Source organism: Cryptomeria japonica, chromosome 10, assembly GCF_030272615.1.
Source record: "Cryptomeria japonica chromosome 10, Sugi_1.0, whole genome shotgun sequence".
NCBI classification, from domain to species: domain Eukaryota; kingdom Viridiplantae; phylum Streptophyta; class Pinopsida; order Cupressales; family Cupressaceae; genus Cryptomeria; species Cryptomeria japonica.
In genome coordinates, this window is record NC_081414.1 from 526,265,469 (window position 1) to 526,286,128 (window position 20,660).

The 20,660-nt window shown below is 35.0% G+C and overlaps 1 protein-coding gene across 2 annotated transcripts in view; it reads right to left on the reverse strand.

Moving 5' to 3' along the window:
* Positions 1-2,749: 2,749 nt before the first annotated feature.
* Positions 2,750-20,660, reverse strand: part of LOC131060804 (uncharacterized) — a 59,312-nt gene continuing 41,401 nt past the window's right edge. For both annotated transcript variants that reach the window (XM_057994218.2, XM_057994217.2), the window contains one exon: positions 2,750-3,249. In XM_057994218.2, coding sequence (XP_057850201.1) covers positions 3,166-3,249 — 84 coding nt within the window. In that variant the 3' untranslated portion in view covers positions 2,750-3,165. The remainder of the gene's footprint in view (positions 3,250-20,660) is intronic.

Genomic DNA, 20,660 nt, shown 5'->3' on the forward strand with positions numbered 1-20,660 from the left:
CATCATAGTTTGAATGCCATAACCCTTTGCAAACATCTAATGCAAAATGATGGAGATTACTCATTTCTTTTGTAGAGTAGGGTTCTTATTTAGGTTTGAAACCCTACCTTTTCATGTACTTTTCTTGACTACACTCTTGAAGTTTGCCTCTTGACTGCTCTTGGTAACTCTTCTGCATTATCCCACGTATGCAACCTTTGCATGATCAAACCACGAACCTTTACTGAGCTTTTGATGATGAAAACAAGGCATTGAAAGGTCAACATGCAATCCCTTGAGCAGAAAAATCCATCCCCCATGGTAAAAGTATGAGACAAAGAATAGGCATAGTGAAAAACTCAAGGATAAACCCTAAAGTAACATGTGAACTCAAATAGACATTGAGTTTTAAACTTGCTCTTGCCTCTTACTTGTCCAAAACTTGACTTAGACTTTAACTACATGAACGGAAGTCTTATCAAATATTTATCCAAAAAAAATTCAAAACAATGTCTTCATCATCTTTTGTTCTCTTTGGCTACAAAAATTAATGCAATTTTGAAATGAACCTTCCCTCTTTAAATATTTTAAGAATTCTTCAACATTCAGCTACATAGGTAAAAGACCTCATGTGAGAAATTAACTTGAAAGGTAAATTTGGCAACAGTAACATATCTCATATCTCAATATTCAAGCAAGCTCATTTCTTGCATATTCTCTTGTGAAAGACATTTTTATTTTTGTAAGTGATTTTGGAGTCCACAACTCCTACAGATTCTTCTAAATAGAGTTCCCAGTTGTGTCTCCTTAACAATAAAGAAATATTAGGGACTTATTCTTCTCCCAACACCTAGCTATTCAAACTCCAAAGAATTCGTCGAGCAAGACTAGATCCCAAACTTGCTCCTTTTCTTTTATGCATTTATTATCAAGGATTGGCTATGGGTGAAAGCATCATTCACCTAGGGTTGGCTTATCCCAAGTGTCTTGGGTGGGTTGTCGACATTTTGAAACTTCCAAATATATATTATACACATGTCCTCATGCTCAACAAGCATGGAAATGGATTCACATACCTTTTTCTTTGTTTCATGTTAATTCATTTTCTTGGAGAACTAGTCATTTGGGGGATACAACCCCCTAGCCTACTTATATTGCTAGAATTGCAATTTTTAGGAACTACTATTCTTTTACAATAATGCAAGTCTAGAAATAGATCTATTTTTTGTATGACAAGATTCATTTTAAGTCCTCACAAGTTGAGAAAGTGAATGTGTTTTCTTTTACATTCTTTCAAATATAGGCCCAAGTTCATATGATCACCCTAAGAATTTCAACATTTTATTTGCTTACTCATTGTGTGAGAACCCTTATACTATTAGTTGAGTTGCTCCAATTGGTGCAATTCAAACTATTTATGTTCTATGTAAGCAACCCACTCTTACAACCAAGGTCATTTCTCTTTGCCTCTTACACAACATTGTGGCCCTTTCTCTCTCCCTCTTACATAGCAATATGGTCACTTTCCACCTCTTGTGTAGCAATATGGTTGGTACAAATCTCTCTGTGGAAAGCTTTTAAGCTAATGGCATGACACTGCAACCACAATAATAACTACCACTAGGTTAGAGTGACCTTATCAAGATTGTTGGGAGACTCCTAAATTACCTATCAAGCATGCAAATAGATAACCTCAATGCATGATGACCCCAAACCTGCCTCTACCCCCTTAGATCAGATGTTTTGCTTATTTTTTGTTATTTTACTAGTTTTGGTATTTCTTATATTTTGAGGCCATAAATGGCAATTGACCACTTCCTCTTGTAAGCATTCTAAAATTTACTTGTTTCAAAAATGTTTATAATGATTTTTCATTATTCGTTTTATTTTTTCAAAGAAGAATAAATTCCAAACATATTTATTCCCCTTTTTATGAAATTAAGTCTGCGCAAAATTTACTTTATGCATATTGGTAAATAGAATATTTCAACTATGTATCTATCCAATATCGAAGTCACCATAATTTAGATTGCCATGATATAATACTAATAGCCCGTTGCCATGATAATAATATTTCATAATTCAAGAATTGTCACATACAAATTAATATATCATAAACAAGTGGAATGAAGATTGAATTGAAGCCACAAAAATGCGACAGATTCTTATTGCTTGAGGACACTTCATCGCATTAAATTCAACTTCGTCATAAACATATATTTGTCATATAATTTAGTTGCGAATTCATTTGTCAACAATAAAAAATGCATGCAAACAACTGCAGATTCTGAAAAGTGTTTGACAGTGTTATGGGAAAATAGTAAATGCTTTCAGTATTTTTCAAAACAAAAAAATCTTGGGAGAACCGAAGCAACCAATAGCCAGGAATGATAAAAACAGTGAAATATTAAAAATGAGAAAAATTTAAATTCATTAACCGAATAGGAGAAGAACTAACTGACATTTCAGTTCATTCACAGCCAAACAAAATCAATGACAAATTTACACAACTGAGAATCTGTGATAAATGCGAAGATACAAGTAAGAAGATTGAATTACTTCAGAGGATTTGGTATTAAATATGGCACTAATTACTGTTGTTTTTTACTTTTTAGCTGTCTTTGTTTTGGAAGAACATGCAACAATACTTCTCCCAAAAAGGCAATGTGATAATTACTTTTGATGGGTGACCTTTAAGAGGTTGAGAAGAATAATAGAACAAAAAAATTGTTTTGCACTTCATTCAAGTACAAAAATTAAACAGAGCGAATGTACAAGAATTAAACAGAGCGAATTCTGTTTCTGGATTCATTTATGTTCAAAATTTTGCATCAACGTTGCGGATTACACTCCATGATCCATCATCAGGATGAAGAGAACCAAAGAATAATTAATAAAAAACACAAATCTCATAGTTGATACTTGATTCAATTTTCAGGCAAAATTTTCCATAACACACAGGATATAGATCTGGGTAATGATAAAAGATCCCTCTGTAATAACAATCTGGAAATTATGAAGTCTAGATAAGATGACCTTAGCAATCAATGGATCAACATTTCAATAGACCAAATGTATTGGTGCACACTTTCTCTTTAATTTCAATCTCATGACCCCCACATACATCCCATAGATAGACCAGATGAGTCCTACAAAGTTTGAAAACTGTAAAATCCAACTAGAATCCTAGGAAGGTATGATAAGTTTGTCTCCAGCATAAATCATGTCATCGGTAAGCCCATTTGCAGCTTTGATTGAATCAATTGAAACCTGCATTCAAGTCATACATGGACAATTATATGTCATGGTTTGTTAAAACATGCCAGAATCATTATGGAACTTGCTTTTTAGAGAGCAAACTTTAAGAATAATAACATAGTAAAATGTTCAGTACCGAAGTTTGCCTAACAACTAGGGCAAAATTTTTGGATATAAGTTAATTAGTAGCAAATGATTGACCGAATCGGCATCCTTGTTTGTGACCTAAAAATAGATTCACCACTACAATCTCCAATATGTATATCATATTCATACTAAAATAAATATCAAAGATAAGTTTAATCAGTGGCACATGTTTGCCCAAATTAGAGAATACCATAAGGAAATCTTGACCAATCCAACACCCTGCTACAAGGTAATATAGATAGATTGCAACTTTGTGGATGATTTCCTATGGTGGACACCTTTACCTAGAACAACCAAAGTATTATAGTGGCTTACACACAAAAGTACTAGACAGTATAATACAGCTGGTTCTCCTATCTGTTGTGCTAAATGTGGCTTGATCTCATCATTGGCCTATTCTCTAAAAATCTTGCTGCAAACCAAACCCTGAAAATCTATCTTCTTATTTGAAATGATATCAATTACAAAAGAATTAGCTTAGACAACAAATGACTCAGACGTGGAAGTGGGAAACTCTCTTTAAGGTTTATTAAATCAATGCTAAAAGTAAACAATGAAGAGGAATTGGACTGGCAACAGTTGCATGGCCATACAAAAGATGGGAGAGTAGTTGGCTAAAGGGGGCATTCTTCTTGCAGTGTCTTCACTTCAAAACAGATTGGATGAACTAAAGCTTAGAAAAGAGATGAAGTGTGACTATAGATCCCAAATCAAATGGCTGAGTGAGGAGAATAGAAACAAATTAACAATCCCTTCTTTAGCAGACCTCCAATGACCACAGCAACCTCGATTTATCAGACATCCAAAAGGCATGCAAATTGAAGCAGTGAATTTCTTTAAGAGGTTCTATGATTTGGCACACTCTGAAGACTGGGGCTCATCTGGTGAAGAATGGTCTATTTTGGATCTGTAATAAGGGCTCCGAAGCTCTTTTTTGGTTGGATTCTTGAGATGGCAATCCCCCTATTCTTTCTTTATATCCGCATCTCCAACCCCTTTGCGATAGTTTTATTGCAGCTGGTTGGGATAAGGTAGAGCTTTTTAAGACTGCTTGGATTTTAGGACCAATGGTTGGTTGTAGATGGAGGGTTCCCTGCGAATGGCCGCCAGGTGGATCAGATGCAGACCGGTAAGAGTTGTCCCGGATTCTTGCTGCTCATGAGTGCAGCTCCTTGGAGGGGCAAGATGTTCTTGCTTGGGGTAATGATTCTTCTGGTAAGTATTCTATTTCTGTAGGGTATTTGGAGCTTGATAGGCAATTGTTTGGTGGATTTGAAGTGCCTTGGTGGAAGCTGGTATGGAACAAGTTTTCTTAGTCCAAATGCAACTTCTTCATGTGGTTGGTGGTTTGGAGCCGATGTCTTACTTAGGATAATTTGCATAAGCGGGGCTTCTTGAGTCCTTCGATGTGCGTTTTGTGCCGGAATAGTGAGGAGTGTGTTTCTCATCTTTTCTTTCAATGCTTTTTTTCCAGGGAGATTTGACATTTTTGGTGGGGTGATTGGAATCAAGCCTGCTAGTATGTGTCTTCCTTGGCTAAGTTCTGGGATCACTGAGATAAGGCTCCTATTAAGACTTATTTTCTTCAGGTTGCCTAGACTCTGGGGACTATCTTTATCATCTGGCATATTTGGTTGGAGAGGAATTGAAGGATTTTTCATGATGCTAGATTGGTTGTTCAACACTTGTGGTGGAAAATTATTCATTCTCTTCACGAGACAGTTGTGATTTAATTGGAGGTGCAGATCCTGTTGATTTTGCTATTTGCGACCGCCTCAATTTTCCTCTTCAGGGAAGTGTTCCCATGTGGGGTGGACAGGTTATGCGGAATAGATGTAGACATCCTTTGTGAAAGGTAAATCGGGAGGGTCATTGGATCCCTCCTTGGGAAGTTTTGAAAATTAACACTGATGGTTCATCACGAGGAAATCCTGGCCATGCTGGTATTGGTGGGGTTGGTCGTGATAGTTCTGGTGATATTCAGTTTATTTTTTCGATTTATAAGGGTATTCATACTAATAAGTTTAATGGAGGCTCTTGCCATCTTGTATGTTGTGGAGCGTGGTTGTGATCTTGGTTGGCGAAGGATTATTTGTGAGTCTGATTCTCTGGTGGTGGTGACTTTGCTAAATGGTCAACAACTTGATGATGTTAGTTGGCAGTTAGTTGTGGTTCTTAAACAGATTCTTCGGCTGTGTGGATCTTTGGAATCTATTACTTTTAGTCATATTCCTAGGGAGTGGAATGGAGTTGCTAATTGTTTGACCAAATGGGCTTCTGATCAAATGTTAAATTTGAACATTGTGGATCGGGGATAGTTGCCTCTGGCACAGTCTTTTTTGTTAGATAACTTAGTGAATAATGAAAGGGCAATGCAATGCTATGTATTCTTTTTGAGTTTGAAAAAAATTTTACCCCTCTTTTAGTGTCAATTGTTTCACCATAGAATTTTCCAGAAGTTCTGAAACCTCGTTAAGAATCATTAGCTTGAGGATAGGCATAACATAATAGATATGAACAATACAAGCCATCTTGACCTCTGAAATCCAAATCTGTGTTCTAAATGTAATGTCATATGATAGAGTGGCTTGAATGCGCTAATATCTTTTTCTCCATGACCTCTTCCTCAATGTTTTTGAATGACTCTCCTTTCAACCTATCTGGTGTACAAAGGACGAGAGTTATCTTTCTTGCGATGGGAACTATCCAGAGGTGTTACCAAAGGAGTGAAGCCTGCAGACCTCACACATGTCCATCCTATGGATGACAAATTTCTTTTGGGTGAGGCAAAAAATGCACTGGACACTGCCTCGAGAGGTTGTTTAGATATCTATCTCTTACCATGGTCAACAAATAAATAAGGATAAATTTCAATTCCCACTTTTTAATACTACTAAGAAAATACAACAGAAAATTGTGGATATAGTTATATTTCAAATTACTTCTTTAGCAAATAAACAATTGAGGCATCCTAATTTCTATTTTTAGTCTTACGAAAGACACTTTGGTAGATAAATTCAGATCTAGGATCACCAATTTTACCAATCATGCTATTCCCATTTATGACATCTCATTTTTGGCAGCTCTGAAAGTAGTCCTGAAGAGAATGGATAAAAGGAACAGTTTTATGATTTGCCAAAGCAGAGATTACATACGTGCCATTTAGTTTAACCATGAAAAGGTCTATTTCTCAAAGAGCAGAGGAAGCTTGGATTTGGCAGTGGTTTAAGGCATAGTTCACAAACTCGAACTCAGAGAGTACTCAGCAAGCCCAAAATATTCAACTCGGCAACTTAAAAAATACTTAAATTTCTTGAAAAACACAATTTTTTTGCAAAATTCAATTACAATATGCATCAAATGAATCTAAAAAACCATGAAGTGTTTTCTATTAAATTTTATTCTTGAATACATATGAATTATAAAATTGCTGCTAACTGATAACTATTATGAATTTATGATGGTTGTCTTTGAAAATCATCATCATAAATTTTATATCTAGGCAAGTAAAATTATAATTTTTTACAATTTCCTCTTCCCCAACCTAGTGTAAAATTGGGGGATAGAGAGTATGGTCCTCACACTCGATTGTAGCTCCCTGCTTGGCCTAGACGACTGTGCCTATGACTCCACCCTACTACTAGATGACAATGACTTCTCTACCAATCAATGCCATCCAATCCAATCTCCCATGCTTCTATTGCAGCCACATCCTCCATAGTTGCCTCTCAAAATCTGCAATCTCATCCTCTGCAAACAAGGAGGGCTCATCATCCTACACGGTCCAGTCACTATAGGAACCAATCTCATCCAAATCAATAAGCTCCTCTAGTTGGTTCTCCACTTTTCTTATGCAAAGTTGAAGGCTTTATTGTATATAAACAAGATCATTGAGGCATTGTTGGGAGAACTTTCGTTTGTGTGAATGGCATCAAACAAACTCCAATTGCGCTCACAACCAAAAGCACTACAAGGTTGAGGCAAAATTTGGAGGGCTAGCCTTTGCAGATTTGGGGTATTTCCATCCCAATCTTACCACCAAGAACCTGCAAATAAGATATTTAAGATTTTGTAAATAAACAAATATTCTATTAATAATTGTAATTTATAACTTGCAAGATATAAGATTTAACTTTTTCTTAGTTAGTGTTTGGGTGGTTCTTCCTTGTATAGCTAATGGCAAAGAAAACCACCTCCCCCTAGTTTGCTTATAATTCTACAAATTAAAAATGATGAGGTCTCTCCCCTCAAGCTCAAGTGTCATAACCTCCCCACTAACATCTATGAAGCTATCAAAGAAGAGAAACTTGGGGTTGAGGTGGTACCTTGCTGCATGAATGGGTTGGTGGAGTTGATAGTTCCACTTTCCGATAGGGACAAATCTATTTGCATTCCCCTTGTAATAGTTTTGGATGGCCTATTTGGCCCATCCATGGCCTCATAAATATATCAGATTGAACTTTTCTTCCCATCCACCAAGCACAAAACCCTCACCACTGGCCCTATTACATATAAAGTACAAAGTAGAAGCAAATCTAGTTGTCTTTAAAAATGCATATTATTCAATTATACGTAATGGTTTGATGATCTGTGTACATCAGTGTAGCTATCATTTTGAAAGTGTTATTCATTATTATTATGCAGTTAAGATTAACAATGATCGATGAGTATTGAGTAGTTATAGTTAAGGTTTTAGTCATTAGAGTGCTATTCTTTAGTATTATTTAATTTTGCATATACTATTATCAATGTGATATCCATAAGCATTGAATAGTGGTCAAATAGAGAATCTTTGGTTTGTATAGTCATTGATCTGATACTAACTATAGATTTGATTAGTATCGCATATGCAAAAATAATCAGCTGCTATTCTCTAGTACTAATTAATAATTGATTTGAATTGATCTGTTATCAAGTCATCATCATTTTTCATTGTTGTCAAGTTATTATACTTTTAGTGATCTTAGTTATTATTTTGAAGAGATATTGAATTTTAATCATCAATATCATTGCTTTAGTTACCAAGTGGTCACAATTTTTACTAATTCTAGTCATTATGAATTTTACTTGAATCTTTCAATAGTAACCTTCAAATAGACGAAAACAAATTACATTAAATTGAAGTTGGATTTGTTAATGTTCTTGCTAGTGGATTATTATCCAATGCATGCTCTCAACATGATTAGAAAATGTTACATAATCTTTTAGCTAATCTAACTCCACATCTATAATTTGGGTAGCTCATCAATTTAAATAGATGAAATTACTTATACTTAATTTAAATTAGATTTCTTTAGATAGAATTGATAAGCCTAGAGTGTGGCCTTTGAATTAGGATTGATGAGAATTAATAACAAATGTGGATTCTTACTAATCACTCTCTCAAGGATAAGTCTAGTAAATGTTGTCGTGATATATTATTTTAGTTGAATAAGCCATGGTTATGAGCAATTATAGAATTGATTATATAGATTAATCTAATTGATTTCGTTTGATTGAATGTAATAGTTGTAGCATCATAAATTGTACACCTTTATTAGTGTGTCCAATTTCACACTCTCCTAGCACTCATTTTAGTACTTCTCATTCCTCTATGCATTATAGGACATTTACTGTAATTAATTAATATTTAATTCAATATTATAGGCCTTATTCCATTTTATTACATCATCAATCTATTATTTGGGCCCTTAAATCTAGGTGTGTCCTCTATCTTTTATTATCCTGATTTTCCTTAATCCTACCCCAATGTCAACCTCCAAAACACATCTCGCATATCTATACATCATGGTTTGAGCCATCAAGGTGGAATCAGCATTAGAACCTCGTTATCTTGCATCCCTAGAGATACAGGGAAACGCTGCCAAGACTAAGACAATTGGCTCCGCTTGATCCCAAGAATTTTTCCCCGAATTTTGGGAGGAAAATTTGGCGGTCCTAATCAATTAAAATTTAGCTCTGTGCAAAGATACACCAAATCTAAGTTGGTCTAAAGGTGATTTCAATTATGAAATCCCTATATAAGGCATCCCTCTCAATTCATTTTCATTATCTTATCTCATGCTAACATTATCATCCAATTCAAGAGCAATTCTTCCTCCTCAAGAACATATCTAATTCAAAGAGAAACAAACTACTTTAAGACATCTTCATGTTATATTTTATCTATGATTTCATGATGGATTTTATGTGATTTATCATGTTATTGCATCAACACATGAAGGACTTATCCTAAGAGCATTGCATCACCAATTGAAGGAATAATCATCTACATTCAAGCATTTCAATTTCAGATCTAGCCTCGTCCTCAAAAGACAAGCTTTTCCAATTCAATATTCAAGTTCAATTTCTATTTCAATTAGGGTTAATTCCAAACCAAGGGTTTGACCTAGGCAAACCCCTATCCACAACATCCTTTCTCTCCTTTTGTGTGCAAGTATAAGTTGCCGACAGGGACACAAAGTTCAGGAGACCTTCAGCAAACTGATATAGATCCATTCTCAAAATTTGGACCTAGTTTTATGGGACCAGGGGGCTTGGGGCACCCCTGTTTGGACCAGGGCACTAGGGGTGCCCCTGTCCTTAGGGTTTCCCTCAAAATTTTGCAGGAATCTCACTTGCAATCTTAGAAAGCAGATTTCTAGAAACCAACTACAAGGCAGAAGACTAGGGCATCCGGGCATCCTGGTCCCATAGATTCAGCTCCGGATCACTATTACAAGTGCACTATTAGATTTCCTAGCCATTTCTCTACCTATTGCAGATTTTTTGATTGTTTACCAGTTAATTGTAGCATTCTAAGTTCATCCATGTACGTTCTTATCCTAGATTGGACCTTCAATTTACATCTTGTCAATTGCATCTTCAACTCAAACAAAAGGATACCGAATTCAATTGGCATTCAACCCTCTTCCTACTAGAACTAATCTCTTGGATTCATTCTCCCTTTTAATGTGTTGTGTGTGAAATAGGTCATTTCCCTAGTTTACATAGCTAAGCTTGTGAAACCCTATTTTCATACCTTACAATAGTAAAATAATCATTATACCAATTGAATTAAATATACATTGTTTAAAAAGGTAAACTAAGTAGGTTTTAAACGCTAGACACGCAATAAGTAAAACTAGTAACCTTTCGAAGAAGAAAAATTAAAGATGTGCTCTAAGTAAATAAGAAAATATAGAACTCAAATTAAACTTCACATCAAACACCCCTTTAGGTGCTTGCAAGTAGATTCTTCTCTAGGTTTTTGTCTCTTCTTCACCTAAGTGGGTGGCAACCAATGGAAAACTGTCTAGGAAAATTGAACCCTAGAAAGGGTTGTGTACACACTCATACAGTTACATTCATAGAAGCAATAGTTTGCAAAAAATCATGATTATACATGATTAATCCCGAATCCTAGAGCTAGCTGATTTATTCCCTGAAAAAATCTTGCTTCACGAAAAAATCATTGACCAAAATTTCAATGATTTTTTGCATTTTAGTCACATTAAAATCATGTTAAAAAACCAAAAAAAATGGCAAAAAAGTGAAAAAAATCATTGTAAAAACTTGCAAAACCCTAGAAAAACTCATGAAATTACCGAATTGCTTAGAAATAGGGTTGATTCGAGAAGGAATCAGAATCAATGTGGAATCAACATTGAAAAAGTTTGTTATTTTGTCCCTTAGTTTTCTTTCTGACCTCTAAAAATCCATAAATAAAGGAGTGAGAGGAGCAATGGTGGCCACCAACCAAATTTGAAAGGGCCTCAATCATCCTAAATCGTGGGGGGCATATGAGATAGTATTGAAGCAGCTGGAAAATCTTCTCCAAATTGCGGCTTCAGTATGATTCAAGCTCTCTACACACCCTAGCCCATGGATTATGATGCAAACAACTATATAATTAATATTATACACTAGCTATAAAATTAATACTATTATGCACTATTATAGATGGCATTTTGACAGGGAAAGAGCGAACCCCTATGGTTTATAATTAATACTATAAAGTAGTTTTAAACTTTAAACTTTATAGACTGAATATATATTAATAGTTATATAATAAACTATAAATAAAAAATAATGTAAAATTTATAATGTCCATATTTAATTTTTAATATAATATATAATGTTTATTATTTTTTGATGGAGGAAACTTGGGTTCTAGCTTGGTCTAATCCCAGAGAGACCATTTACCAAGGATCTCTTCCCACGAGGCCATTTTCGGGGGGTCATCATTCCCCACACTTCACTTGTTCAAACCCACAAGCTCAACAACCCAACAAAGGCAAAATGCTCACGAGCTCAATGGCCCAACAGGGATTTGAACCTTGGTGGCTACCTCACCAATGGCTCGTGTTTCTACCACAATAGTAAATGTTCGAAGACATTTATAATATATATAGATATAGATATATGATTTTTTATTTTTAATTGATATAGTTAATTTTTGCTCAAACAAAGACATACAATTCATTATGTGAGCAATACATCCAAAGTGCTCCATGAAATAAATCTGAATGACAACAAACAAGCTTACATACTTGTAATAAAACAGCCTCCAACACAATCATTAAAATTTGTCTCTACCTAAAATAGTAGTTGCAAGCTAGGTATTGCCTAAACCAGTGGCTTGCTAATCTTTGACTTCAACTAAACAAATGCCTTTTGTTGAATTCTACCCCATATAAAAGATTTACCAATTGCCATTAGGGAATATTAAGCATTGCAACTGTGGAATATGATTTGATAAGCTTTCTCAAATATTGAACTACCCCCAAGAAAACTCCTTGCCTCAATCACAATAAAAGTCTTGGATCACTTCAAAATGAGTTCCACTTTTACTAAATTCCTAACAATAGCTAGATCTCTATCTGGTAAATTTTGATCTCAACTACTTCATAGACTTAGCTAATCTTTAATCTCAGACTTAGACAACTATTTGGTGACTGCCCTTTTAAAAAGTTAAATGAATATGTCTATGTAATCAGCAATATGAATATAAACAACAAAAATCTATTTTCTACAATTCTTGGGTTAAACTATGTTTTATTTACTCTCTATCTCTCTATCCTATGGAAATGCCCTTAAGTTTTAAAAAATGGTTTGTCTATTTTTCTACAATTTTTTACAATTTTTTAAAATCCAATTTTTTACCCATTTTAACAAAAAATCTTGTACTTTTGGTTTGTCAATTTTTTCCCCAAACGATTTTTGTTGCTATAATATAATGCATTGCAATTGTGGAATATGATTTGATAAGCTTTCTAAAATATTGAATTAACCCTACAAAACTCCTTTCCTCAATCACAATGAAATTCTTAGATCACTTCAAAATGGCTTCCACTTTTACTACTTGTCTATTAACTTTTGATCTCAATTACCTCTTGTCTGTTAACTTTTGATCTCAGTTACTTCATAGACTTAGCTAATATATGATCTCAAACTTAGACAACTAGTTGGTGTATTTGGTGACTGCCCTCTTAAAAAGTTAGCTGAATATTTGCCTATGTAGTCAGCAACATGATTATAAACAAGAAAATAATATTTTCTATAATTCATGGGTTAAATTCTATTTTATTTGCTCTTTATATCTCTATGCTATGGAAATGCCCAAGTTTTAAAAAAAAAAAGTTTTTGTCTCTTTTTCTACAATTTTTTATGTTTTTTTTTAATCCAATTTTTTCCTGATCTTTTGCCTATTTTTTCCTGATTTTTTCAAAAACTCTTATACTTTTGGTTTGCCGATTTTTTCCCCAACTGATTTTTGCCACTATGGTTACATTAGCATAGTCTCAAACAAAAATACATATTTTATACACCTAGTTTTCTAGTATTTTGATCTTGTCAGTACAAGGGTATGTGGGCAATCTGAATAACAAAGCATGTTTCCAATACTCAAATACAAAGGACATTGTAAGGTTATGTGACCTATTTCCTAAAAGATAAAACTCTAAATCTAATTGGTATAAGAATAAAATATGATAGTCACTAGTACTCAAAGAATCTTTGGAGTGGATTGATTTTGTACTTGGTCAGTTGCCCAAAACCCAAGGAAGGGTACAAGATCTTTTTAGGACTTGCAGAAAACTTGAATTTAATATATCGGGCATGTTGTGATTTTTTTGAAGTGACTCAAGACCTAGTTGGTACCAATGAGTCGAAGCGTCTGGTCATAGCATATTTATTATTCTTATCCTTATAGAATTGAATGGCCACTCTAGTGCGCATCTCGTATTGGATGGAAACATGGTTTGTATCAACCATGTTTTGTTGATTGTCCTATGAAGAGCCCGAATCAGCTATTCATTTGTTGTTTTGTATTGGAAAAGTTAGCTCGAATTGGCTACGATTAATTCCTGAGTATTCAGTTGAGACTACTGAATATTAAATAAGCTACAACTAATTACTCTTTCTTTTTTATCAATCATAGAAAATTTATTGTTTAACCAAGTGATCGTTCTTAAGCCTACTCCATCCAAATCGCTATTTGTCTCGTATGGACAATAGAATTGAATTGGACCAAAAACAATAGTGAAAACTTGTGAAATTTTTGGAGTTTTTCAAAGTGATTGTTATAGTACTTCATATGCATTCCTTAATAAACATAAGCCTTAGAGAGAGAACCTCAATTTATATATTGTTTGGACCCTTCTTTTTTTTATATGTTTCATTTCACTTGCTTGTAGAATGGACTGCAATCATTTTGTGATGAGGCAGCAACTTTGGAACACATTTATGCAACAATCGACTCCCTAACTTGCATGCATGCCATCAAAATAGCCTTAAACAAAAAGACAAAGACAATGTTGGGTGGATTGTTGGTGTTGTTTGTGCCTTAATTACCCATGATGGTGGTGACATGTACAATGATTTTGATGATGGGTACCATGTTGGAAGTTGCACTAAAAGAGGCATTTCGACAATTTTTATTATAATAATGGGAAAGTTATCAATGCTTTCCCTTGCACCATGCTCTGATTTGGGAGTTGCATTGGTGATTTTACATTTCTCTGTCTTTTTTTTAGTTTAACTCTTACCATGGGTGTGACTAGAAGCAAAGATGGCAAGGTTGGGTCCTCTAAAACAAAATGCTAATCTCCTTGCCATATGAACATAAATATAGATTCCACCCTTGATAGAAGGACAAAAAATATTTTATTGTTGAAACAAACTGTTGATTGTCCCAAGTTTTATTGGATGTATTTTAATGTATATATCTGATTCAATCTGATACTTGCATTCTTGGAATTCTATGTGTTCTCAAATTGAATAACATTATACTATATATATTCCTTTGGAGAGGCATGTCCTTGAACGGACATGTCTCTCCTTTAATTATAATAATTTAATCAATATTATAATGTTTCATCAATCAATTATTAATTTAGAATAATATAATAGATTAATATTGAATATTAAATTTTATGTGATTAATAATAATATAATAATATAACATAATAATATATTATTATTAATCAACATATATTATATGTATTCTAAATGATCATTCGATTGAAGCTACAAACATTAACACTCCCTCTTAGCTAGGGAGGATGATCAGACATAATGTGTAGTGATCTCCCATGTCAACACTTATGGCCCTCACCATAGCTACACAAAACATAATTAACACTCCCTCTTAGCTAGGGAAGATAAAATCAATGCAAATGCATTAAGTCTAGATTAATTATGGAATAGAGAAAATATTATCTCACTATGATATCAGGAAGTATGGTATAAACAAGAATATCAAGGCACATGATATTCACCATAACTCAAAAATATCATCTCATGATATTGGGAGTATTTGCATCAACCATATGATGCTCCTCACAGGGGACCATAGTCTCAAGGTGTGAATTTGCCTCCGTCGGCGATTCTATTCACAAGATCTTGCGTGGATTGCCTCTGTCGACAATTCTATCCATAAGCTCTTGTGTGGATTGCCTCAATTGGTGATTCTATCCATGAGCTCTCACATGAATTGCCTCAGTCGGCGATTCTATCCATAAGCTCTTGTGTGGATTGCCTCAATTGGTGATTCTATCCGTGAGCTCTCACGTGAATTGCCTCAGTCGGTGATTCTATCCACAAGCTCTTACGTGGATTGCCTCAGTCGGCGATTCTATCCATGAGCTCTCACGTGGATTGCCTCAGTCAGCGATTCTATCCACAAGCTCTTATGTGGATTGCCTCAGTCGGCGATTCTATCCATGAGCTCTCACGTGGATTGCCTCAGTCGGCGATTCTATCCACAAGCTCTTATCAATTTGCCTCTGCAGATGCGAAGACCAAGCAATTATATCTTCTACGTTCACCACATGTATCGTATGTAATTTTATTCAACAAGGGTGGCAGATATATATCATTTGTCAAGGGGTCGCGATCCTATGTGGAACCACGTGGTTCCACATAGGGCCGTGACCCCTGTGTAGAGCCACGATCCTTCTACACCGGCGGGATTACTTAAACCAAACATAACAATAACAAACTAGTATGTTAGTTTAATACTAAATTAAATCGCAAGTATAAAATCGAATTTTCTGGGCGCTAAAACAGATTACGATTTTAGAGTTACGACTGAGACTAAATTTAACACTCCCTCTTAGTCTTAGGAGTATAGACCTAAAACTTAATTTAGCTCAACACTAATCTCATGATAATTACATCACCTAGGTGTGAAGAATCAGCCTGTGATTCTAAGGATATACTCACTTTGATATCCCTGTTTTAAGTATTAGCCTGTGATACTAAGGATATACTCACTTTGATATCCTTGTTATAAGTATCAGCCTGTGATACTAAGGATATACTCACTTTGATATCCCTGTTATAGTATGTGCACTGACATTAATCCACTTACATAATGTCTACTATAACTTATCATATTACTGATATTCAAATTGTCTGATTTTCAGTTTATATGATCTTCCAAACATTTATAAGATCGTCACCTTACAATGTTAAAATACAAGTGTTCATTAACTAAAGAATCGTCATCCTTTAGGAATGAACACAGGGAAAGGTTACATAATTCATATACTCAAGTATATGACCAAGAAGTTTACATAATTTTAGACATCAATTACATTTTAACCATACCAAGATACCTCCTGAAGTGATCAATTTTCACTCTTGCTAGGGGTTTGGTGAGAATGTCAGCTGTCTGATCTCCTGTATTGACATATTCCAGTCTTATTACCTTTCTCTCTGTCATGTCTCTTACATAGTGATATGGGATCTCAATGTACTTGGATCTATCATGGAAAACTGGATTCACTGAAAGTTTAATGCAACTCTAATTGTCACAATGAATGATAGTATGCTTCAGACTTTCACCAAACAGTCCTACTATCAATTTCCTCAACCATACGGCTTCCTTAGCTGCCATGGATGCAGCTATATATTCAGCTTCTGTGGAGCTCTGAGCTACGGATGATTGTTTTCTGCAGATCCAAGATACCATAGCTGATCCCAAGCTGAAACAGCATCCTGAAGTGCTTTTCCTATCTATCATGCTTCCAGCCCAGTCTGAATCAGAGTAACCATGTAGGTTCAATGCAATGTGTTCATAATGCAGTCCATAGTCCAAGGTACCTTGAAGATATCTCAATATATGCTTTACTGCAACCAAATGTATTTCTTTGGGTTCAACCATGTGTTGGCTGAGTGCATTTACTGCATAACATATATCAGGGCTGGTATTGACTAGGTACATTAATGATCCAATAATCTGTCTGTATAATGTTGGATCTGCAAATTTGGAATCTACTATAGCTTCTTTTAGTTTATGTAGGTTTGTTTCCATAGGAGATGACATTGGCTTACAATTCATCATTCCAAATCTCTTCAAAATGTCAATGGTGTATTTACCTTGATTTAGATAAATACCATCTGGTTTTTGCCATACTTCTAATCCAAGGAAATAATGGAGTAGACTTAAATCCTTCATCTCAAACTCTGAAGCTAGTTCTTGTTTGCATTTTGCAATGAGATGATCTTCGCCTGTAATTAATAAGTCATCTACATATAATATGAGTATCAACATTTCACCTTTGATTATTTTGAAATACAGATTTGGATCAGCAATGTTCTTAGAGAAACCTATCTCTAATAAGTAACTGTCAATTCTTTCGTACCATGCTCTAGGAGCTTGTTTTAATCCATACAGTGCTTTCTCTAACTTGCATACATGTGTTTTAGCATTATTTACCTCATAAGTGTTTCACCTTCAATAGTGAAAATCCCTCTCAATCACTATGATCGAAATTGTCACAAGTTGACTGAACCATCTTCTCCCTCTGAAGCTCAAGTTCTTGTATCAACCTCTTGTCCTCTTTTGAAATGTCAGACTCCCTCTGCATCTGGTCTCAATCATCAATTCGTTTATAAGCATCAATTTATTTCTCCCTTTAATTCAATTTTATTGTGCTTTCGTCCTTAAGTTTAAAACATTTCCTTTCATAAGGTGAGCCCATATAAGAAATATCACGCATGAATCATCTCTCATCATAATTCCCTTTGAATGATGTAGAACATTTTCATAATTTTGATCAACACTTTCATTATGATCTGCCACACACAGTCGTTAATAACTTTTGCAATTTACCAAATTTATCGAATCTCTTCGGTGAGATGTTATAAAAGCTAATTACAAACATTTCCTCCAAGTTATAGCAAGATCCAACGGTTAAAACAAAAGTTATGACATTTTTCCCAAAACTGCTAACCCTAGGTAGGGTTTCAAGTGACCTGCACCAAAGTCGTCATATCTTGCACAAAACTGAATCAAATTTGATGAGATAAACATATTTGAAAACTAGAAACACAGATCTTTCCATCCATATATTATAGTCCTCATTTTGAGGCCAACCAAGGGCCGTACAATGGCATATTTTAGACTGAAAATTCTAAAAAAACTGAATTCTCCAACCCTCTCCAACCTCCAAATTAAACTTCACAGGCCTGAGCTCTGATACCATGTTGATTTTCCCAGGTTTTATTGGATGCATTTTAATGTATATCTCTGATTCAATCTGATACTTGCAATCTTGGAATTCTATGTGTTCTCAAATTGAATAACATTATACTATATATATTCCTTTGGAGAGGCATGTCCTTGAACGGACATGTCTCTCCTTTAATTATAATAATTTAATCAATATTATAATGTTTCATCAATCAATTATTAATTTAGAATAATATAATAGATTAATATTGAATATTAAATTTTATATGATTAATAATAATATAATAATATAACATAATAATATATTATTATTAATCAACATATATTATATCTATTCTAAATGATCATTCAACTGAAGCTACAAACATTAACACAAACATTGGACAAGCAGTATTAGTGAATCCTTGAAGCTTTGTCTACGAATCTTTTTTCTAGTTCATGAAGCTACAAAACAAATGGTGGTGGGTGGTCTATGAAAAGTATTGGCCATGGTCAATCTATCTATCTTCTGATCAGCAATGCCCTCTTGTCTACATTCTTACTTTTGTATAGCAAAATGGGCCAAAGAGTTGATTTTTTTAAATCTTATGATCTACAAATATAGCTCAAACAAGCATTGGAGCTAACTGATATAAATTTGAGCTCATTATGAGCCATACAACGTGTAGCTCCTTAAGCACATTAACATTTAGATAACAAGTTAGAAATTGCTAGTATCAGCCAAATAAGAAAAGACCAAGAGTCGCCGCTTGGAATTCCACCTTATATGCACTTTGAGGATTTGAACGTGGGTCTCCACAATGCGAAGCTATAGTTGTAACCACTTGATCAAAAACCCTTGGACAAAAAGTTGATTTTCAAAGTTTTTTTGTGTTTTGTTTTAAGTTTAAATTTTGTTTTTCCATTGCAACACCCTGATGTCCCTGGGACATGTTGACGGGTTTTTTATGACCGCGTCTAACACAGAATAAAGTCACCAACGGTCACCTTATCCTCTCTTGATCAAGATTAGTTCGTATGCTAGGATTACTTAAAGTTCAAACGGCTAATTCCCAAGGTTCCTTCGGTGTGTGGATGTGACTCAGTTGTTTGATGGGTTTGCTGATAACCCAAGGGGCCTTACGTATGTTGAAGAAACTTATACAAGCTCAAGGATTTTTTGTATGGATGATTTGCAATAAAGGTTCTAGTTTTGGATCTTTCGGATTTTGGATTATGCATAAAGTAAATAGGAATAGGGTAGAGAAAGACTAAACTAAAAGTAATCTAATCCTATGAACAAAGAGACGAGATAACTTGTGCAAAATCCAACCACGCTTCGCTTTGCCAGCAACGCACAACTACACGAAGGCGGTGCAATCTTCAGGGGGCGTGTTTAAAGATTTTCAAATCATCAAGAGAAATCATCAAAGAGAACAACTTCTCTTTATAATCGAAGTTAAACATACACATATAACGGAGGCTCAGGCTAACTTTGCACGGTACGCAACAATCAGTTGCATACCAAAAGTATGAGCACGAATTTTGCAACAAGCGATCCTATCAGATCCAGTTCGTCTAACAGCATGAAAGCAAATCTAATCTATGAAGAGAATGAGACCATGCGAGCTCCGAAACAACACAAGAACACACCAACAATTGAACAATGTATTAAGTGTTTGCTTCAAAAACTCTTAGCAACAATCTCTGACGATAGTCTCTCCTCCTTACAAATGAGGGGGTCACCCCCTTATATAGGCCTCAAGCCATGATTACATGCAAAAAACCCTAATTAGGGTTTGCCCTAAAGATTCCCCACTCATGGTGCAACAAGATGGGAATCTGCAATTAACAACCCACTATGCCCATGCACAATTAATTAAAAGAGCCTAAAATAGCGCCCACTCAGCACATTAAATGCCTCGTGATGTTGACCATGCCTAGAATATAACCGACACCATCATAAATGCCCATCATTCTCCAAGTGACGGCGACATGCACGAAGAATCTGTCATAAAACCATAATGAGAAGGCGGCATGCAAGAAGATTCTCTATCCGGTGGTGGCATGCGTTGACTAGTCCCACGCCTAGTCAATATTCCTTTAGCTATAAGTACGCCATCACTATTCTGTCAAAAGACTTTCGTCCAAAAATGGACGACCGTTATCTCATTCATTAATGGCATATGCAATGAATCTACCGACAACGGCCTCTAGTTCTCCGATGGAGACACTTGGCACATTCTCGATGTTGAATTCCATCAAGGCAATTTCCTCTTTGCTTCTGGAAAAGAAACTTTCCCACTCTGCCATGACTTCCTGCGTTTTCTTCATCATA